At 42.4% G+C, this 24,047-nt stretch overlaps 2 protein-coding genes across 3 annotated transcripts in view; both read right to left on the bottom strand.

Moving 5' to 3' along the window:
* Positions 1 to 24,047, bottom strand: part of LOC138970602 (uncharacterized) — a 244,468-nt gene that overhangs the window by 64,424 nt on the left and 155,997 nt on the right. For both annotated transcript variants that reach the window (XM_070343070.1, XM_070343071.1), the window contains 8 exons: positions 22,869 to 22,943; positions 21,220 to 21,303; positions 20,427 to 20,507; positions 19,616 to 19,744; positions 19,088 to 19,222; positions 18,716 to 18,793; positions 12,826 to 12,909; positions 12,555 to 12,638 (listed from right to left, as the gene is read on the bottom strand). In XM_070343070.1, coding sequence (XP_070199171.1) covers positions 12,555 to 12,638; positions 12,826 to 12,909; positions 18,716 to 18,793; positions 19,088 to 19,222; positions 19,616 to 19,744; positions 20,427 to 20,507; positions 21,220 to 21,303; positions 22,869 to 22,943 — 750 coding nt within the window. The remainder of the gene's footprint in view (positions 1 to 12,554; positions 12,639 to 12,825; positions 12,910 to 18,715; positions 18,794 to 19,087; positions 19,223 to 19,615; positions 19,745 to 20,426; positions 20,508 to 21,219; positions 21,304 to 22,868; positions 22,944 to 24,047) is intronic.
* On the bottom strand, positions 2,084 to 5,350 carry LOC138970601 (M-protein, striated muscle-like). The gene is made up of 5 exons (XM_070343069.1): positions 4,887 to 5,350; positions 3,873 to 4,169; positions 3,216 to 3,518; positions 2,670 to 2,972; positions 2,084 to 2,403 (listed from the first exon to the last, which is right to left on the bottom strand). The coding sequence occupies exons 1-5, from the start codon at positions 5,014 to 5,016 to the stop codon at positions 2,084 to 2,086; spliced, it is 1,353 nt and encodes a 450-aa protein (XP_070199170.1). The 5' UTR covers positions 5,017 to 5,350.

Here is a 24,047-nt window from a genome sequence, read left to right as displayed (position 1 = left end):
GGTACAACGATCTCGTGCGAGCTGCACAAGCCAAGGTTCGAAGTTCTCGCGATGTTCAAAGCATAACAAATAGCGTGTCTCGCGAGAGCTGCTCAGATACCGACTAATATCAACTGATCGATTTATCGTCTTCTTCGTCGATCGAACTTCCCAGCTTGCTGTGGATGTCCGTATTTAGCAGGTATATGACTTATTATGGACCCAAAATACGTGTCCGCGTCCGTAATGCCGAGGTGGCCGTAACGTACAGGTGTTTTACAGTGTAAAGCAGTCCGTGCCGAGACTGACTGTCCGTATTCTGCGAGTGTCCGCTAAGTCCAGTGACCGTATTTGACAGTTTTCACTGTACAGAGTTTCGCAAGCTGACAAACATTTTGCTTTTAAACTAAATAGACTTTTTCAACTTGAGATTGACATAAAAAAAAAGGACACAGTGACTTACCAACAGGCCTCTTTGGTGTAACAGCATCCGACTCAAGCGGTTTGCTGGTTCCCACTTTGTTGATGGCGAAGATTCTGAAGTAGTGCTTCTTGTCTGTGGCCAGGTTCTTTGCCTTGGTCTTGGTCAAGTCACCATCAACAATGGTCACCTCTGTCCAGGTTTCCTGGTTCTGCGACACCTCAATGCGGTAGTTAAGCACAGGGGCACCGCCATCATCTCGAGGCGCACGCCAGTCAAGGACAACACTTGTTGCATCCAAGTGACTGAAGTAGACGGGTCCCGTAGGAGGTTCAGGAACAACTGGAAGATATGTTTGATAGATGGTCAATAAAATGAGTACATCATTACCAGCTATTGTGTTTTCAGCGTAGCAATAGGGCCCGATATTTAGACGAGACAAGTATAATGCCGACGAGTCGAAGACGAGTCGCATTATACTTGTTCGAGTCTAAATATCGGACACTATTGCTACGATGAAAACACAATAGCGATTATATAGCTATTCTGACATTAAATTCTGTGTTAAAATCATGTTTTTGTCAGCAACAAGTACCAGAATGGTCCATTTCGTTGAGTGCAGACGATGGTTCCCTTTCCGCATGAAGCCACGGAAATAACCGAACATTGAAAAACCCACGGACATGTATTACGGAGAAAACTCGAGATAACCGGATGTTTAGCATTACGTCAATATGCTAGGAATCATATGACGTCATGACGTATCATGCTTGCCTACGTATATTGTATGTTCGAAAGTCTGACTTCTGTTGGGAATTCGCGTGGTGAAGACTGCGGTAAATCTGCAGATGATAAGAGAACAAGGATTGTCTCAGAAGAAACGACTAAATGTTTCAGACCAGTAACTTCATTTCAACATTGCACTATACAATGGACGTTCTATGTGACAGGAGAGTTTGCTGATTTTGTGTTAAACATTGGAGAGATCGTCTGCTAGAATCAGAGATAGGTCGCTTCAGATTGCAGCTTCTGGAAATTTGCTATCGACATTTGTAACTTAGCTTAAAAACATTCCCGAGAAGAATTTCAAGTTTGTAAAGCTGAAAAACATTCCCGAGAAGAATTTCAAGTTGTCAGTGTATGCTGTTGTCGATAGAAACATCGCCGCGTGGTGCAGATGTGTAAACCAGAACCATGCGTCGGCCATTTTACTCAATATGCTTTTGGATGCCATTTTACTCAATATGCTTTTGGATATTGAGTAAAATGGCCGACTTCGGCAGCAATATGCTTTGATGATAGGAAGAGACTATCCAATCACAGCCCCCGAATTCCCCTACGTGTTCATCAGAATAGCTATATACTGGCATAATAACCATATCATTCAACAAAGATGTTGATTCCACTAACATTTGTATCAAAATGATTAAATATTGGAACAGCTCTACTGAAAAAAGACAACTGCTGACTTATCTTTTTTTGCTGTAAATGACATTATTGCTGTGGTGTTGTGATTGTAAACTTGTGCAGCCCAATTGAAACAGAGTAAATATTGTTGTGTTCTAATCGTAAACTTGTGTATCAATTCTTGAAATACCATGCTTATTGTATTGTCTTTGCTCCCTACATTGGACTCCATCAATCAGGACAACCATTGCAAAAATTCCACAGTTCAAAACCAAATCAAATGACATTCTCACCAGCTTCCCTTGTTGGTTTGACCAGCTCCTTCATCTCAGTTTCTGGCCCAACTCCCTCCTCATTCTCGGCAGAGACACGGAAGTAGTACTCCTGTCCAGTCACCAAGCCATCCACATCTAAAGTCGTCACTGTGCCCTTGGTGGTTCCGGCCTTAACCCATGAACCCCAGTGCTTGTCGCGACGCTCGACGATGTAGGACTTGATCGGCAGTCCTCCGTCGCTGGTAGGTGGCTTCCATTTCAGCGACACTGCTGTTTCTGTGACGTCTGTTGCTGTCAGTGATTCTGGGGCTGATGGTTTCTCTGCAGAGACAAGGAGAGATTCATTAGTTTATAGCTATGGAATTACATATTGTGTGGGCCAAAAGCAAGTTTAGAGACTTGAAAAATGATAAAATTCTGTTGTTCCAGCTATGTCTTCAACCACAGCCATTTAAAATATGTCACGAAGTCTTGGTTTTGAGCCTATTATGTAAACCTTCATGTCTTTCTTTTCCTTAAATAAACACACACAAAAACAAGAAAAGCTTGGAGTTATTAAAAGTTATCAGAATAAAAAGCATACTCACTGTAAGGACTCATTGGTGTGATGGCATGTTCCGATTCCAGAGGCTTGGACTCTCCAGCAACGTTCTCGGCCTTGACCCCGACAAGGTCCTGTCCTTCCTGCAGAAGGAGCAGGTCGCAGGTAAGACGGTCGCCAGGGACACGCTCCACCAACGTCCAGCTTGTCTTCCACGTCTCGCGCTTCTCCACAGAGTAGTGAGTGACTGGAGATCCACCGTCCTTCTCTGGTGCCTTCCAGGTGACCTTGAAGCTGGTCTTGGTCACGTCTGATATCACCAGAGGGCCTGTAGGCGGTGATGGTGGGACTGTTGAGAGAAAAGTGGGGTGGTTTAGTAAGTGTGTCACTGGTTGCCTTATCTTTTTTCAACTGACAGGTTGGGTCATGCAAAAAATATACCTGTGGAGTCAAGTAATGATTGCACATCAGAAAGCAAAATGATATTTTAAGTTTGATGTGAGAACTAGCTGTAACAACGCTAAACTGATTCAACAATGCTTGCTGACTAATCATCAATCTACAACGTCACTGAAATTGCAATTCAACTCACAGATAGGCTTTTCCATTTTCACTGGTTTGGCTGTCTTCTGCTTTTCGCCAATGCCCACATCATTCTCTGCGGACACAGCAAAGAAGTAGTCCTTCTCTCGCTCCAGATCAGCGACAGTGCACCGAGTTCTGAAGCTCTCGACTGTGGTGACCTTCTCCCATTTGTCTGTGCCCTTCAGAGACTTCTCTATGATGTAGCGACGGACCCTGGATCCGCCATCGTTCTCTGGTGGGGTCCACTCCAAGGTCAGGCCGTCCTTGGTGATGTTCTTGATCAGCAATGACGCTGGTGCATCAGGAACACCTAAAGTTTAACAAACATTAGTCAATTTTGTATCAATATGTTTAAGACACATACGTTCAGACAAGAGACAGTAGACCAATGTTGAAAGAAAATATTACATTGGAACCTTTCTAGTAAGACCCTCCATTATATGAGACTCCCTCTACTACAAGACCTGAATTGCTCACATGTTTTCTTCACAGTGTCACTAAATTCACCTCCATTATAGGACTCTCTCTCTATTAAGACCCACATTTCTCAAACTCTACTGACATATCACAATCCCTTCAGCTATTGCTCCATATTTGCAAACACTCGCAGTCCAGTTATTTCAAAGGTTTTCTTCTTATGAAAAGAGACTTTTCAAACACTTACTGAGGATCTTCTCTGGGCAGATGGGTTCTCTGGACTGCAGAGGCAGGCTCTGTCCCTTAGCGTTGACTGCGATGATCTGCAGCATGTACTGGCTGTCCGCAACAAGGCCGGTCAAGGTCACTTTGGTTTCTGTCGTCTCCTGGACGGTGGTGAAGGTGGAACGAGGGATGATGCGGGTCTGAACGATGTAGTTGGTGATGGGCGTGCCACCGTCGCTGTCCGGAGCGGTCCAAGACACATCTGCTGATTTATCTGTGACGTTGGACACGCGCAGGCCTGTTGGTGCTGATGGCACATCTGTCAAGAGAAAATTGTGTGATAAGAGTTTGAATGCTGAAGTACTGTTGGTTAAAGACCTGGGGAGCATTGAATGACAATGGGATAGTGAAAAGTTCAGTTTCACGAATGATCGCATTTTAATGATGAGGCTAGACGATCATTACAATATGTGGAAATTAAAGCATGCATGACTCTGGCAACAAAACTTCAAGGATTTTTATTTCTCTGCTGCACTTTCTCTGTTCAACTTGAAAAGAAAAATAGTATATCAAGATTATTGTTTAAGCTGCCTAAATCTAGTTTGTTTGTTTGCTTAACGCCCAGCCGACCACGAAGGGCCATATCAGGGCGGTGCTGCTTTGACATTTAACGTGCGCCTCACACAAGACAGAAGTCGCAGCACAGGCTTCATGTCTCACCCAGTCACATTATTCTGACACCGGACCAACCAGTCCTAGCACTAACCCCATAATGCCAGACGCCAGGCGGAGCAGCCACTAGATTGCCAATTTTAAAGTCTTAGGTATGACCCGGCCGGGGTTCGAACCCCGACCTCCCGATCACGGGGCGGACGCCTTACCACTAGGCCAACCGTGCCGGTTCTAAATCTAGTTAAACTTCCCTTGTTCCTATCAATACATTTTCATGCCAGGATTTAATGCTCTTCATTGAACAATACTGACATTTCTGCTTTGAGACCGAGTTAAAGTAAATCATTCCTTAACCCCAACTCACCATAAGGACTCTTGATCCTAACAGGCTTGTCCATCTCCAGAGGTGGACTGGGCCCAGCCTTGTTCTCTGCCATCACACGGAAGAAGTAGTCTGACCCAGTGGTCAAGTTCTGGATGGTGTTACTGGTCATGTCGGGACTGATCTTGTCCACACGGCTCCAGGTGGAGCGAGGGAACTCGCGCTTCTCCAGCACGTAAGCTGAAAGCGGCAAGCCTCCGTCATCCTCTGGAGCGCGCCACTCGATGGTGGCTGACGTTTTGGTGGTGCTCAGGACCTTGATGGGTCCTTGTGGTCTGGATGGTGGCTCTGGAAAAACCACAAAGGAGTGTTACTGCACTTTGGCAAGAACAGTGTGCATAAAATCAACATAACTCTGCAGAACATTTGTTTCCATTACAAAATAATTATGAGCAAATGTACAGGTTGTCAAATGCTTGTGAAAGATAAAACAGTTAAGATGCACATACAAGTTAAGTTAATGCTTGCAATTCCTGAATATCAGCTCTAGACCAGTGCAAACTAAACAAAACATCAATTCTCATAAACATGTTCGCTTTCCGTCAATGTTCTCACTGACGCCATCTTTGTTTAGCAGGCTAAAGCCGACAGCTGATAGGGAGGCCCACAGAGAAAATCCAAAATGGCGGCCACAGCCGTGATTTTTTTTTACTTTTCTCTGAAGATTTAAAAGGCTAAATAAATATTTTAAAAACGTCAAACAACTTGCAAGGGTTTCTCCAGTTGTTGTTCTTTTGAATGATTGTTGGTATGTGAACGTGCTGTTTTTGGTTCATGAGTAAAACAAGTCCCGAACTTGCCCCAAAACGCTATCTCTCGCTTCGGACTTAGCCGCAGACGCGGTGTACAGGGAAAAAGCTATTTGACGTCGCGGCAAGCGGAACACTCGAAATCGTCACCCAAGTTCCAAGAGCGCGCGAAGAAAAACTGTTTAAAGTACAATACTGAAATTTAGTGTGGCATAAGATCAACCCTTTGTTATGATGTATGTGAAAGATCGACTTATCAAAATGTTATTAACGTCTAGAAAAAGGGTGGGTTCTGAACACAGTGTTTTACTTTTTACACAGATGTTTCTGGAAATCGCTCTTTTCTGTCAATAATTTTAAAAGGCCAATCTACCAGGACAATGTCTTATCTAATCAATGTGTGCATTACTTTAACCGGGCCAACGGATTGAAGTGAAGCAATATTTCAACTTTTGCGCCGTCCAAGGCCGAATCGCGTATGTTCTGAGATCTCGCAAGAAAAAAGTATTAGACGCAGTTTAATGACATTTTGCATACCATCAGATCAATCCTTTGTAATTATATATTCCGCAGAGCGACTCATAATTATTATTAATATGTTGTGAATATAGTTGATTCTGAACACAGTGTTTTTGTTTTGACACAGGCGTTTTTGGAAATCGCTCTTTTCTCTCATTAATCTTAAAAGGCTAATCTACAAGAAGAACATCATTTCTCATCAATACGGGCTATACTTTGACCGGGCCAATCGATTGAAGTGAAGCGATTATCCAACGGCTGCGCCGCCGAAGGCTGAATCTAGTCATTTACAGAGTGATACAACTATTTGCATGACGTCGCGGCAAGCTGAAACACTCCAAATTATCGCCCCAGTTCCAAAGACTCGCAAAGGAAAGATATGCTAACCAGATTCATGAAATTTTGCGTGCGATACAATCAACTTTCTGTTATTATATGTTCAAAGGAGCAACTTACAAAATATATCATTACGTCGTTGAAAGGGTTTATTCTGAACACAGTGTTTTCTTTTAAACACATGCGTTTTAGGAAGTCGCTCGATCTTTCTTCTCAGTGATCTCAAGAGATAGATCTACCAGTAAGTTTAGTACATTTGTTCTCATCAGTATGTGCTTTGGCTTGACCTTGACAAGCGATTGAAGTGAAAAAACCCAAAGCTGATCAACTCTCGCAGTCATACAAAAGCTGAATCAGTTACGCAGTGTTCAGTAGCGGGACGCACCGGTATCAGAGTATGCACAGTGAAAAACTTGACGTCGCGACAAGCCGAAATTCGAAATTATCGCCTATTTTCCACGAGCTCGCAAAGAAAACTTATTTTAAACAGAAAATATATTGTGTAGTGAAAGATCTCTGCAAAAGATCTATCCAGAAGTCTGTTCTCATCCTGATGTAGATTTGTTGGACTTCGCCTAGCGATTAAATTAAAACGCTTTTCAACTGTTTCACCGCCGAAGGCTGAATCAAGGCATGCCGTGAAATGTCACAGGAAAATATGTTATAATTTTAGGTTTGTCAACTCCCCACCAAAGTTAGATCAACGAATTAGCAACATCTTTAAAAAGAATAACCGAGCCTTCCAGCTGTGGTAATGATTTTTTTTCTCCGCGACGCGGCCTTGAATAGATCCATCAGTTATAGTGAACAGATCTAACAAGAACAGCAATTTTGCTTACATATGACTCGCCTTCGCCACAAGTATTATTATGAGAAACAGGCTATTGACGACACGCAGGACCCCGTGACCCAGCAAAATTAACAGACCCGGCCCAAGGAGAGGGTTTGTTGGGGGACAATGAAATTCCGGTTTAAAACACGTGGACAAAACACGTAGCTACCTCACTGCAACATGGATTCAAGTGCTTCACAGGACCGATCAGCACACAGTTCTAGCCCTTTTCGCAGTAACCTAGCTGTTGATACTCGCTTCAGACACACGTGCACATAGACACATATGTCTTCGCTCTCATTCCGTTAGTGCGAATTTGTTAATCGCTGTTGCCTCTGTGGCTGCAATATGTGGCTTCTTCCAAGTCAAGCGTGCATCTTGGGTTACTCCAACAAAAGGTAGCGTTTCAACCTTAATCGGAAGGTCGAGGGTTCGAATCCCGGTCGCGGCCGCCTGGTGGGTTAAGTGTGGAGATGTTTTCCATCTCCCAGGTCAACTTATGTGCAGACCTGCTAATGGCTTATTGTTTAAGACTTCAAAATATTATCAAAGATCACTTTGACAGTGTTACAAAGGGTTGTTTGGCAAAAGCTCATTCGCACGGAATCGACGTGATGATTTCTTTGAAAAACAGGTGCTATTTGTGGCCAAATGTCTAAGTGATCTAAAAAAAATGTAGTCTTAAACGCTTTGGCGAATAATTCTAATTAAATTGTGTTGTTGAGAAATGAATTTCCTCCAAAAATGTCTTTACCTTGTTAAAAAAAAATATTCATTTTTACGATTTGTGTAGCATGTTGAAGAGACACGTTTGCCTGCAATCACGACTCGCTTGACCCCTACCCTGTATAACACAATTTATGAACAAGTAAAAGATAAAAACGATTAAATACTATGCATTTGTCGTAGAGCCAGTAAAATATCCTCTACGAATCTGTTTTTCGTTTTGATTTATCTTATCTGGTTCACATTTTACGACAATTTGAAAATGACGAAAAATCACTCCTAACAATGGGCGCGAATGCGTTGCGTTTCTTTTGCCGGGGATTGTACACGCAAGCACAAGACTAAGTGCGCACGGAAAAGATCCTGTAATCCATGTCAGAAGTTCGGTGGGTTATAGGAACACGAACATATCCAGCATGCTTCCTCCGAAAGCGGCGTATGGCTGCCTAAATGGCGGGGTAAAAACGGCCATACACGTAAAAACCCACTAGTGCAAAAACATGAGTGAACGTGGGAGTTTTAGCCCATGAACGCAGAAGAAGAAGAAGAGAAGTATGGCGCTGAAGTACTGTATAATTTAGTAATATCTCGATGTCTTTTAGACTATGATCCGCACTGGGTTTTGTAGCACGAATTACCTGATCTGTAGGTACATCTCATTGAATGTGTAATGTCTGTTTAACGATAGCTTTAATACACTTAGTCACCTGGTGTTCTTCTTTGATCGCGATATGTTTGCAGAATTCAATTCTGTGCTACAATTTCGGTCTGTTCTGTTTCATCTTCATGCTTGTGTGTTTATTGATGGTATTGTTATAATGCTGAATTCATTTCCCGACGATTTTTGAAATTCAGTAAAGTGTGACTGATGACTTCAAATGACTTTTATGGCGCTGAATTGTTTATTGTTCTTAATTGCTTCTCATAACTAATGATCTGACTTTTTGGCGCTAAATATCTGATGTTATATTTTAAATGTTTCTTTGTTCTGTTCTGCAATTGTATTTGTTACATTTCATTGATTAGACAATTTCTGTTTTGCTGTGAAAGTTTTTTTGTTGAAAATCTGTTGTTTGTGTCATTATTGCATTGCTGGGGATTTTGTCATGCTGGATACCTAACCTTAATTGCACCGCAACAAGGATAACAGATATTGTGTGTGGGGGGATGTATGAGAGAGAGAGAGAGAGAGAGAGAGAGAGAGAGACAGAAAGAGAGAGAGAGAGAGAGAGAGAGAGAGAGATAGAAAGAGAGAGATATTCACATACACACATAAGCATACATACATACATACATACACACATACATACCTGCATACATGGATATATACACACTTACATACACATAATTTGCTATATAATCGCGGATATACAGGTTAAGGAAGAAACGCACACATTTTCAGTCAGGCAGATTAAAATATAACGCATAACTGCAAACTTGTGCTGTAGTTAGTGTTTTCTTGTTTGGAAGTAAAATTATTATCATTCAATGTGTGGAAATATGCTAAAATGTGAGGTTACAAATGTTTTTAAAGATTGACATTGCGGAACATTAATACATTTTATAGTTTTTATTTTAAATTTATTATTTTTGAAAATATTGATTTTCAAGCTTAAGTTGTAAAGTTTTGATTATACAGCATCAAAAGTATGACAGCTAGATTGTACACAAAGAGATCTTCAATTTGATATATCGTATGACATATTTACCTGTAAAACCACTGAAGATTTGCTTGTTCGCGTTTTTTAAATTTCGTGTGATGACGTCAATATAGCCTAAAATTGCAATCGGCTATAAAACCCTTTTTATTGCATTTATTGGTTCAACTGTGATACATTTGTGGTTGCTGCAATCTGTTTTCTAAAATAAAACCGAAAAGGTCATTTCTTTTTGCTTTTTTTAATTTGTCGCCCTGTACAGAACTTCCCAGTTGTGAAAAAATCGCATATTTGCCTGACTTTACAGTCCAATACCTCCAAATGTATAATTCTAACAGGCTTCAAACTTTGCACAGCAATTCTATAAGTACTTTTACATTTCAAACCTGAACTATAAGAACATTGCTTAATTTTGAAGCTGTTTACAGCACTCTAAAAAATGCCTTCTGTGCACTATTCACACTTAGGACAGTGGGCCTCCCTACACCTGAATCGGCCCGTTCATGAATTTTCGGAATGAAGACACTCGGTGAAAGGGAAACTTAGTCCCAAATGGAAAGTTCATATTCGGGTCGAAGGTCCACTTCCTTCGATACGGAGGTTATGTTGTCATTATTTTATCGGAGATTTGATCTGGAAAATCGACTTTAGGGTTGTAGGTAGGACTTTACAGATCGAATCCAATGGAACCACAACAACTACTCTACCCCCCCCCCCCCCATTTTTTCTCAACGGATTTAGACGATTCAGAAAAATGGTCCTGGGAACGAACTTTTGGGCGGAATTCCGCCAATTGGCGGAAGAATCTCATCCCTGATTTCAGCTTTGTGGCTTAAAAATTAATTAATGACTTTGGTCAAAATCTGAAAATTGTAATCAATTTTTTTTTTTTTTACATAAAACGATCCAAATTTACGTTCATCTTACTCTTCATCATTTTCGGTTTTTAAAAACATATAAATATGTTATATTCGGATTAAAAACAAGCTCTGAAAATTAAAAATATAAAAATTATGATTAAAAATAAATTTCCGAAATCGATTTAAAAACAATTTCATCTTATTCCTTGTCGGTTCCTGATTCCAAAAACATAGATATGATATCTTTGGATTAAAAACACGCTCAGAAAGTTAAAACGAAGAGAGATACAGAAAAGCGTGCTATGCAGCACAGCGAAACCACTACCGCGCTAAACAGGCTCATCAGTTTCACTGCGTTTTGCACGGCGGACTACGGTCATTGTGAAAAAATGCAGTGCGTCAAGTAATTTGAAGCCTCCCTAAAATGGGGTGTTCAAGCTAGACCTTTTTAAAGGGCAATTTCATAATAACACGATTTTAGAGGTTATCAATTTTTGCACAGAAAGAAAATCAAAATGATGTGAAAGTGAAACTTGGCACCATTACTTTGTCCAAAACAAAGCACCAATAATACAGTGAGTGTGGTTTGTGTGCATTATTCCATTCCAGTTTCCACAGCTTCACATTACTATTGCAATTTGATGCAAGCAAAGAAAAAGAAAGCTCTCAATACTAAAACCATGAATCCTTTGTTCAGATCTAGTACGGTACTTCCATAGTTGTTTGTTTCAGCTACCCCCTCCCTCTTCCCCATTGTTCAAACTTACAAAGATATTTTTTTTAATGAAATTCAAGTGCCAGAACTATGGGAGAGATCCCCCTCCCCCTCAATCTCCAGTAGAATCTTTGACCTCATGAAAAGGATTTACCAAAGAAGATTCTGACAGACGAGTGATCGCATTTGGGTACATCTGTGACTTTCTGTGCGTGTTCAACACATTTTAAAAACCATCCGAAGGCAAATCTTGTTTAAAACAACAACAACAACAACAACAACAACAACAACAACAACAACAACAACAACAACAACAACACGTTTTTGAGCGGATTGTTGAGATTCGGTGCTTGATGACGATAAAATAATTTTTCTTTGAAACTAGCATTTAATCTGAACTGAAAGGGCGAGTGGTATTCAAACTCTTAGTCCGGTGGAAATCTGGTTCAAAGTCAATAAAAACGTCAATGGAATATTGTTTCTAACACTTACTTATTGAAGGGTTAAATGTTCTTAACAATATTTTCTGTTTGAAAAACAAAAACAACAAACATGCTGAAAACGCATGAAAAGTCACAGCGCCATTTGCATTTGCCGTCTAGATAGACTACATTGACTCATTGAGCGATCAGTCGCATCAGTGTGAACAGTTGCTTTTGCAATAACAGAAAGGTACATTTGAACCAAATATATGCTAATGAACTATTAAAATACCAAAAAGACAAGGCGAATCATAAAATATATAGGTGAGGAAATGATAAAATCCTTACTTTTTCCACACTGCTTTGAAGAGGACTCCATATTTTTGGCGGCATCAGGAAGTGACGTCATGCAGAGCGAGTCTAGAGAGTGACTTCCCCATAACCAGGAAAAAACCGATTCGAAACACACTTCGGTGTGTGAAATCCGTAAACACAGCTAACCGGAAAAAATGTCAAAATGAGACATCCTGTTCAAATCAATTTTTTTGATGATAAAATAAGATTTCCTGCATTGTACATGCTTTGAAAAAAATGGGTTCCTAAAATGAGACCCCATTTTTTTTCAGAGCCCCATTTCAAGAGGATGTTAACTGCTCTGTGACCTCACTTTGACACGATTACAAGCACACACACACACACACACACACACACACACACATCTGGTGACCATACGAAGAAGACATGTGAAATCCTCTATCAGAGATAACGAATACAGGTTTTCACGGACAAGCGTCGGTATCACGCGTCCTTTGTGAAGAGTAAAGTTCACTCACTGCAAATCCCCAGCCAGTCGCAGAAAGTTCCCACCTCGCAGAGAAAGGTGCCTGTACGACTGCAATTTCCCTTCACTGCGATTTCTGAAACGGCCAAAGCAGCAAGTCACACATGTAAAACCCAGATAAACGCTCCAGAACAGGATGCATTACCCAACTAAACTGCTGTAACAGAGTTGTTGCATTCTGATAAAAGAAACTCACAGGTGGCGCAGTGTGCTCCCAGGAGCGCGAACGCACGCATGCACACAAATACAAGGTAGCAACTCACTGCACTCGTCGTTCCTGTCACAGACGGCGAGCGGACCGCAATGTTCCCTGAGCTTTCCCCGACACGACTGACCCAGCGACAGACCTGAAACAACAAGGGCCATCTATACAGCGACAGACCTGAAACAACAAGAAATTCCTCCGAGGTAGGAAAAACACCCCCGTCAAAGGGAAATAACCTTCTCAGTTGGTGGCAGTGAGAATGGTTATTTCCCTTTGACCATTAATATGTGCCTCTATAAGTCCTTGTATAATTTTAATCCACCAATAACTCCCTAACCGTGTGTTTGACTGGTCCCAATTTTTGTAAGGACCGTCTCAGGAATGTATAGAACCTGTTCACCAAGTTTGGTGACGATCGGTCCGTTCATTCTTGAGATCTATATGCGAACACAAACACACAAACACATCGACCGAATCCTATACACACCCCTATACCGGGGGTGTAACAAAGGCCATCTATACAGCGACAGACCTGAAACAACAAGGGCCATCAATACAGCGACAGACCTGAAACAACAAGGGCCATCAATACAGCGACAGACCTGAAACAACAAGGGCCATCAATACAGCGACAGACCTGAAACAACAAGGGCCATCAATACAGTGACATACCTGAAACAACAAGGGCCATCAATACAGCGACATACCTGAAACAACAAGGGTCATCAATACAGCGACATACCTGAAACAACAAGGGCCATCAATACAGCGACAGACCTGAAACAACAAGGGTCATCAATACAGCGACATACCTGAAACAACAAGGGCCATCAATACAGCGACAGACCTGAAACAACAAGGGCCATCAGTACAGCGACAGACCTGAAACAACAAGGGCCATCAATACAGTGACAGGCCTGAAACAACAAGGGCCATCAATACAGTGACAGACCTGAAACAACAAGGGCCATCAATACAGTGACAGACCTGAAACAACATGGGCCATCAATACCGTGACAGACCTGAAACAACAAGGGCCTTCAATACAGCGACAGACCTGAAACAACAAGGGCCATCAATACAGAGACAGACCTGAAACAACAAGGTCCATCAATACAGTGACAGACCTGAAACAACAAGGGCCATCAATACAGCGACAGACCTGAAACAACAAGGGCCATCAATACAGAGACAGACCTGAAACAACAAGGTCCATCAATACAGCGACAGACCTGAAACAACAAGGGCCATCAATACAGTGACAGACCTGAAACAACAAGGTCCATCAATACAGTGACAGACCTGAAACAACAAGGGCCATCTATACAGCGACAGACCTGAAACAACAAGGGCCATCAATACAGATACAGACCTGAAACAACAAGGGCCATCAATACAGAGACAGACCTGAAACAACAAGGGCCATCAATACAGCGACAGACCTGAAACAACAAGGGCCATCAATACAGCGACAGACCTGAAACAACAAGGGCCATCTATACAGCGACAGACCTGAAACAACAAGGGTCATCGATACAGTGACAGACCTGAAACAACAAGGGCCATCAATACAGCGACAGACCTGAAACAACAAGGGCCATCTATACAGAGACAGACCTGAAACAACAAGGGCCATCAATACAGCGACAGACCTGAAACAACAAGGGCCATCAATACCGTGACAGACCTGAAACAACAAGGGTCATCAATACAGTGACAGACCTGAAACAACAAGGGCCATCAATACAGTGACAGACCTGAAACAACAAGGGCCATCAATACAGTGACAGACCTGAAACAACAAGGGCCATCAATACAGTGACATACCTGAAACAACAAGGGCCATCAATACAGCGACAGACCTGAAACAACAAGGGCCATCAATACAGTGACATACCTAAAACAACAAGGGCCATCAATACAGAGATAGACCTGAAACAACAAAGGCCATCAATACAGAGATAGACCTGAAACAACAAGGGCCATCAATACCGTGACAGACCTGAAACAACAAGGGCCATCAATACAGCGACAGACCTGAAACAACAAAGGCCATCAATACCGTGACAGACCTGAAACAACAAGGGCCATCAATACAGAGATAGACCTGAAACAACAAGAGCCATCAATACAGCGACATACCTGAAACAACAAGGGCCATCAATACCGTGACAGACCTGAAACAACAAGGGCCATCAATACAGAGATAGACCTGAAACAACAAGGGCCATCAATACAGAGATAGACCTGAAACAACAAAGGCCATCAATACAGAGATAGACCTGAAACAACAAGGGCCATCAATACAGTGACATACCTGAAACAACAAGGGCCATCAATACAGTGACAGACCTGAAACAACAAGGGTCATCAATACAGAGATAGACCTGAAACAACAAGGGCCATCAATACAGCGACAGACCTGAAACAACAAAGGCCATCAATACCGTGACAGACCTGAAACAACAAGGGCCATCAATACAGCGACAGACCTGAAACAACAAGGGCCATCAATACCGTGACAGACCTGAAACAACAAGGGCCATCAATTCAGAGATAGACCTGAAACAACAAGGGCCATCAATACAGTGACAGACCTGAAACAACAAGGGCCATCAATACCGTGACAGACCTGAAACAACAAGGGCCATCAATACCGTGACAGACCTGAAACAACAAGGGCCATCAATTCAGAGATAGACCTGAAACAACAAGGGCCATCAATACAGTGACAGACCTGAAACAACAAGGGCCATCAATACAGCGACAGACCTGAAACAACAAAGGCCATCAATACAGCGACAGACCTGAAACAACAAGGGCCATCAATACAGCGACAGACCTGAAACAACAAGGGCCATCAATACAGAGACAGACCTGAAACAACAAGGGCCATCAATACAGAGATAGACCTGAAACAACAAGGGCCATCAATACCGTGACAGACCTGAAACAACAAGGGCCATCAATACCGTGACAGACCTGAAACAACAAGGGCCATCAATTCAGAGATAGACCTGAAACAACAAGGGCCATCAATACCGTGACAGACCTGAAACAACAAGGGTCATCAATACAGCGACAGACCTGAAACAACAAGGGCCATCAATACAGCGACAGACCTGAAACAACAAGGGCCATCAATTCAGAGATAGACCTGAAACAACAAGGGCCATCAATACAGTGACAGACCTGAAACAACAAGGGCCATCAATACAGCGACAGACCTGAAACAACAAGGGCCATCAATACAGCGACATACCTGAAACAACAAGGGCCATCAATACAGCGACATACCTGAAACAACAAGGGCCATCACTACAGTGACATACCTGAAACAACAAGGGCCATCAATACAGCGACAGACCTGAAACAACAAGGGCCATCAATACAGCGACATACCTGAAACAACAAGGGCCATCTATACTGCGACAGACCTGAAACAACAAGGGCCGTCAATACAGCGACAGACCTGAAACAACAAGGGTCATCAATACAGCGACAGACCTGAAACAACAAAGGCCATCAATACAGAGATAGACCTGAAACAACAAGGGCCATCAATACAGTGACAGACCTGAAACAACAAGGGCCATCAATACAGCGACAGACCTGAAACAACAAGGGCCATCAATACAGCGACAGACCTGAAACAACAAGGTCCATCAATACAGTGACAGACCTGAAACAACAAGGGCCATCAATACAGCGACAGACCTGAAACAACAAGGGTCATCAATACAGCGACATACCTGAAACAACAAGGGCCGTCAATACAGCGACAGACCTGAAACAACAAGGGCCATCAATACAGCGACAGACCTGAAACAACAAGGGCCATCAATACAGTGACATACCTGAAACAACAAGGGCCATCTATACAGCGACATACCTGAAACAACAAGGGCCATCAATACAGTGACATACCTGAAACAACAAGGGCCATCAATACAGTGACAGACCTGAAACAACAAGGGCCATCAATACAGTGACAGACCTGAAACAACAAGGGTCATCAATACAGAGATAGACCTGAAACAACAAGGGCCATCTATACAGAGACAGACCTGAAACAACAAGGGCCATCAATACAGCGACAGACCTGAAACAACAAGGGCCATCAATACCGTGACAGACCTGAAACAACAAGGGCCATCAATACAGCGACAGACCTGAAACAACAAGGGCCATCAATACTGTGACAGACCTGAAACAACAAGGGCCATCAATACCGTGACAGACCTGAAACAACAAGGGCCATCAATACAGTGACAGACCTGAAACAACAAGGGTCATCAATACAGCGACAGACCTGAAACAACAAGGGTCATCAATACAGAGATAGACCTGAAACAACAAGGGCCATCAATACAGCGACAGACCTGAAACAACAAGGGCCATCTATACAGAGACAGACCTGAAACAACAAGGGCCATCAATACAGAGATAGACCTGAAACAACAAGGGCCATCAATACAGTGACAGACCTGAAACAACAAGGGCCATCAATACAGAGATAGACCTGAAACAACAAGGGCCATCAATACAGCGACAGACCTGAAACAACAAGGGTCATCAATACAGCGACATACCTGAAACAACAAGGGCCATCTATACAGAGATAGACCTGAAACAACAAGGGCCATCAATACAGATACAGACCTGAAACAACAAGGGCCATCAATACAGAGACAGACCTGAAACAACAAGGGCCATCAATACAGCGACAGACCTGAAACAACAAGGGTCATCAATACAGAGACAGACCTGAAACAACAAAGGTCATCAATACAGCGACAGACCTGAAACAACAAGGGTCATCAATACAGAGACAGACCTGAAACAACAAGGGTCATCAATACAGAGACAGACCTGAAACAACAAGGGTCATCAATACAGCGACAGACCTGAAACAACAAGGGTCATCAATACAGCGACAGACCTGAAACAACAAGGGTCATCAATACAGCGACAGACCTGAAACAACAAAGGCCATCAATACAGCGACAGACCTGAAACAACAAGGGTCATCAATACAGTGACAGACCTGAAACAACAAGGGCCATCAATACAGCGACAGCCCTGAAACAACAAGGGTCATCAATACAGCGACAGACCTGAAACAACAAGGGCCATCAATACAGTGACAGACCTGAAACAACAAGGGTCATCAATACAGCGACAGACCTGAAACAACAAGGGTCATCAATACCGTGACAGACCTGAAACAACAAGGGTCATCAATACAGAGATAGACCTGAAACAACAAGGGCCATCAATACAGTGACAGACCTGAAACAACAAGGGTCATCAATACAGCGACAGACCTGAAACAACAAGGGCCATCAATACAGAGACAGACCTGAAACAACAAGGGCCATCAATACAGTGACAGACCTGAAACAACAAGGGCCATCAATACAGTGACAGACCTGAAACAACAAGGGCCATCAATACAGTGACAGACCTGAAACAACAAGGGCCATCAATACAGTGACAGACCTGAAACAACAAGGGTTATCAATACAGTAACGGACGGCAGACCTGAGACAAGTGGCTTTAACAGAGCGACATCATGACCGGGAGGTTCTTGCTCAAAACACACGCTCGCGAACACACACACACACACACACACACACACACACACACACACACACACACACACACACGCACACGCACACACACACGCACGCTATGACTCCTGATTACTCAGGGGAGTCAAAAAGCATTGGTATTGTTTCAATGATTATTCCTACAAGGCCAAAATCGGTTGGTGTGCATGAGCGAGAGATGTAGCTCTGGTGTTTTCGTGTATCAGCTTTTGCTCTGAGGCCTTCTACAACAACAAGGCGTTGAGGATGTGCCCTGAAGACGGATGTTTGGTCTTTTAACGTGTAAGTTTGTTTGTTTCCACACTACACCTGGCTGTACGGAAGGGGGTCACTTACTGCACGTGTTCTTGCTGTCACAGGAAGCACCAGGAAGACACTCCTCGTCCTTTTTGCAAGTTTGCCCCAGACCCTTATCTGCACACACGTGTCACAAACCATGCAGTCATACATGATTTCCCCAGATCTCAATCTGCTAACACGTGTCACAAACCATGCAGTCTTACATTATTCTCCCAGGCCTATATCTGCATACACCTGTCACTAACCATGCAGTCTTACATTATTCCCCCAGACCTATATCTGCATACACCTGTCACAAACCATGCAGTCATGCATGTTTTCCCCACACAAGCCAGGAACAAGATTGTTGAAATTGTCAGCAACACCTGAAACACCCAATAAGCGTGGGCTTCCACAACGTGTACTTACTGCAGATAAAGTATTCGTTGTTGACCTCGAAGCCAGGAGAACATTCACATTTCGCATTGTTGCACACCGCGTTTGTGTCAGAGCAGTTATCCGTGTCTAGGAAACACGCCCCGCCCACTTTACCTCGAATTGGCTCTGCAACAAATAACAGCTTGGCTTAAAGACAAAGAGAGTTCCCGCCAACATTATCGTTGGTAGCAGGCTAATTGCCCCGGGGACAATTCCCTCGACACCCCCCCCCCCCTTGGACAAATGACGACGGGGGGGGGGGGGGGGGGGGGGGGTCTTCCAAAACTAAGGCAGGGGTTACGTAAAGTGTCTGACCACGCCCCCAGGTGCTGTGTACATTCAACATTTGCAAGGACTATTTTGGGTCTTCCCTTAAGAACAAAAGGTACGTTTTCCGAGTAAGGGGGTGGGGTGGGGGGGCTTCCGTAACCCAGGAAACCCTACTAGATCCAGCCTCGGCTTTCTGTTTGTTCTTCGGTTCCTTCAGTGGCTGTGAAAGCAATGTGGGCAGGCACTCACCGCAGCCTTCTCCCTGTTGTGACGGTTCGGAAACTCCTTCCATGCACTTGCACTGCCTGGTGGTATCATTGCAACTTGATCCCGCCTCGCACTCTTCGTGGTAAGAACATTTCTTGTTCAATGGGACCTCTGCTCACACACATACATACAGATATGCACACATACAGGCATATGCACACACATAAACACATATGGACTGACATACAAATATGCACAGACAGATAATGCACAGACAGAAATGCACGCACATACACATACACACACATAAACATATATGCACACACAAACAGATAGACATGTACACACATACAGACATACATGCACTCGCATACACAGATTTGGCCACACATGCAAATACATATAAACACACATCTACAAACAGAGATGCACTCACAAAGACAGATATGGACTAACATACAGCTAGACATTCACACATAGACAGAAATGCACACACAAAACACAGATATGTACACACATTCAGACAGATATGCACTCACATACACAGATTTGCACACACGCATAAATAGATATAAACACACATACAGGCAGATATGCACACATACTGACAAATATGCACTCACATACAGATAAGCGCAATCAAACAGACATTTATGAGCACACATACAGACAGACACAAATAAACACAGACAGACGTCATTTGTGTGTTCCAGACTTTATAAGATTGTTTCTGATCGAACAGTAGGCTGTACAGAGGCATGACGTTGAATATTTTAAGAATAACTATGATTCAAAGAATTCCTTCATTAGAATAAATTGTCGTTTTAAAAACAGCTTAAAAAAAATTACTCACTACAGAAGCCACTTGAATCACATCTGAGTCCAAGCTGACACGTGTCCGTTTGCTTCTCACAGTTCGCGGCAAGCGTCCAGCCTGAAATATGGTGTGGTGGTACGTCATGCAAGACTGCACAGTCTTTTTAAATATGACAAGAACATTTACAGTCAAGACATCGAGTCATGATATCGTCATGCAAGACTGAACATTTGTTTTGTAAATATGACCAAGACATTTTCAGTCATGCTATCGCCATACACAACTGTACAGTCTTTGTAAATATGACCAAGACATTTTCAGTCATGACATTGAGTCAAGATATCGTCATGCAAGTCTAGCTATACAGTCTTTGCAAATATAAGCAAAACATTTTCAGGCATGACATCGAGTCATGAACAGCAAACCAGTGGTAACCAATATCAAAGCATTTAGTCAATCTGTTGACTCAATTAAGCATAAACTATGACCTTACAAGAAAAGAAAAATATCATACCACTCCCCTTCCTTATGACCCCTTACATAGTCATGACATGTCTATATATGTTTGGATTAAATCTAAACATACATATATAAAGAATGCACGAAACCATATATGTGTGTATTAGTACTATACACATCATTTGAGTTACCCAACAACCCTTGCTTATGTTGTCATGGCACCAAGCAGAGGCACAACAAAATCTCTCTCTCTCTCTCTCTCTCTCTCTCTCTCTCTCTCTCTCTCCCTCTCCCTCTCTCTCTCTCCCTCTCTCTCTCTCTCTCTCTCTCTCTCTCTTTTTTTCTCTCTCTGTAAGCATACATTACTCACGACAGAACTCGTCCTTGCCACATAAAGTATCCCGCCTGCAGGAAAAGCTCTTTCTGCCTTCACATGTTTCCCCCGCGTCAATAGCTGGTGATGCCACAAGGTTGAACACAGATAAAGTTTGCACAGTGAAGCAATATAGTTATCGAAGAAAATGCCCAAGTACAAAACATGTTGCACTGTCTACCTGTCAGCGTCCAGAAAATAAGCAGGAAAGATCCATAAAGTATGAGGAAAAGCCAAGCACACATGGCTCGAGGTATGGATGCATACATTTTGGGACAGGGGCACAATATTATTAGGTTTTTTTTATGTGCTGAATGTTTGCAGGTGATAACAGACATGTAAAGGAAATGGATATAAAGATGAGCCGGTAGCCGAATGCGGATTTTATTTTCAAGACAGCTGTACATCAATCAATCAATCAATATGAGGCTTATATCGCGCGTATTCCGTGGGTACAGTTCTAAGCGCAGGGATTTATTTTGTTATTTTTTATTTGTGTTTTATGCAATTTATATCGCGCACATATTCAAGGCGCAGGGATTTATTTATGCCGTGTGAGATGGAATTTTTGTACACAATACATCAATCAATCAATCAATATGAAGCTTATATAGCGCGTATTCCGTGGGTACAGTTCTAAGCGCTTGTCGAAGAGTTGTCAACACAGGACTAACAAAGAAACTAACATCTACAGACGGACACGAACCCTATCACACACTAGCAAACCCTGATAAACATACAACAAACAACTGTTTAACATCACGCATTCACATCGGTCAGCAGATCGCAGCCATTTCGGCGCATATCCTACTTTTCACGGCCTATTATTCCAAGTCACACGGGTATTTTGGTGGACATTTTTATCTATGCCTATACAATTTTGCCAGGAAAGACCCTTTTTTCAATCGTGGGATCTTTAACGTGCACATCCCAATGTAGTGTACACGAAGGGACCTCGGATTTTCGTCTCATCCGAAAAACTAGCACTTGAACCCACCACCTAGGTTAGGAAAGGGGGGAGAAAATTGCTAACGCCCTGACCCAGGGTCGAACTCGCAACCTCTCGCTTCCGAGCGCAAGTGCGTTACCACTCGGCCACCCAGTGGCCTGTACATGTCTGGTATCATTTGCTAACAGTCAGCATATAAGAGATGAAGGGTTTTTTTACCGGCTAGTTTCAACCATACTATACCCAAGCGATCATGTGAACAGCATGGAAACGGGATTGAAACCTGACCCTGACGTGACCTCATGAAGGCAATCACTCACCTGACTTCATAAATAGTAAGGCCTTATAACTTCTCACACGAAATTCTCAAACCAGGTTTATCATGCCTGCAACTTCGCTTTGTCTTATTGATGAGAAAGGGACAGTTTAAGAATCAACATCTGACAATAAGAAAGGATAAACAAACAAAGCAAAACTTTAAACTGCGAATCTGAATACGATGGCATAGTGGAATTTTTTTTCTGCGAGAGTAACCTTTTTCTGTAGCTTAGTCTTACCTACGAAATAATTATATCAAGGACTAAGGTAGGAAGAGTATCAAACTAACTTAAAATCAACACAAAACATGGATGCCAGTAAATCCTTGCAAAATACTCTGGACCAATAAAACAAAACACATCAAATGTTTTTTACTTACCACAGGCTCCATAATCACACACCAAGCCTGCAGTGCATTCGGAACTGGTATTGCAGCTTGAACCTACTCCTTTGCCTTTCAAAGAAGAAACAAGTCGCGTAAGGCGAAAATACAACATTTAGTCAAGTAGCTGTCGAACTCACAGAATGAAACTGAACGCAATGCAACGCAGCACGACCGTATACTCGTAGCATCGTCAGTCCACCGCTCACGGCATAGGCAGTGAAATTGACAAGAAGAGCGGGGTAGTAGTTGCGCTGGGAAGGATAGCACGCTTTTCTGTACCTCTCTTCGTTTTAACTTTCTGAGCGTGTTTTTAATCCAAACATATCATATCTATATGTTTTTGGAATCAGGAACCGACAAGGAATAAGATGAAAGTGTTTTTAAATTGATTTGGAAAATTTAATTTTGATAATAATGTTTATATATTTATCTTTCAGAGCTTGTTTTTAATCCGAATATAACATATGTATATGTTGTTGGAATTAGCAAATGATGGAGAATAAGATAAACGTACATTTGGATCGTTTTATAAAAAAACATATTTTTTTTACAATTTTCAGATTTTTAATGACCAAAATCATTAATTATTTTTTAAGCCACCACGCTGAAATGCAATACCGAAGTCCGGGCTTCGTCGAACATTACTTGACCAAAATTTCAACCAATTTGGTTGAAAAATGAGGGCGTGACAGTGCCGCCTCAACTTTCACGAAAAGCCGGATATGACGTCATCAAAGACATTTATCAAAAAAATGAAAAAAAAATCTGGGGATATCATACCCAGGAACTATCATGTCAAATTTCATAAAGATCGGTCCAGTAGTTTAGTCTGAATCGCTCTACACACACACACACACACACACACAGACACACACACACGCACATACACCACGACCCTTGTCTCGATTCCCCCCTCTACGTTAAAACATTCAGTCAAAACTTGACTAAATGTAAAAACAAGTCGCATAAGGCGAAATTACTACATTTAGTCAAGCTGTGGAACTCACAGAATGAAATTGAACGCACTGCATTTTTTCACAATGACAGTAGTCCGCCGCTCGTGCAAAACGCAGTGAAACTGACGAGCCTGTTTAGCGCGGTAGTGGTTTCGCTGTGCTGCATAGTACTCTTTTCTGTACATCTCTTCGTTTTAACTTTCTGAGTGTGTTTTTA

Source organism: Littorina saxatilis, linkage group LG7 (assembly GCF_037325665.1).
Source record: "Littorina saxatilis isolate snail1 linkage group LG7, US_GU_Lsax_2.0, whole genome shotgun sequence".
NCBI classification, from domain to species: domain Eukaryota; kingdom Metazoa; phylum Mollusca; class Gastropoda; order Littorinimorpha; family Littorinidae; genus Littorina; species Littorina saxatilis.
The sequence above is the reverse complement of the archived record's forward strand: the minus strand, read 5'-3'. Positions and strand labels throughout refer to the sequence as shown.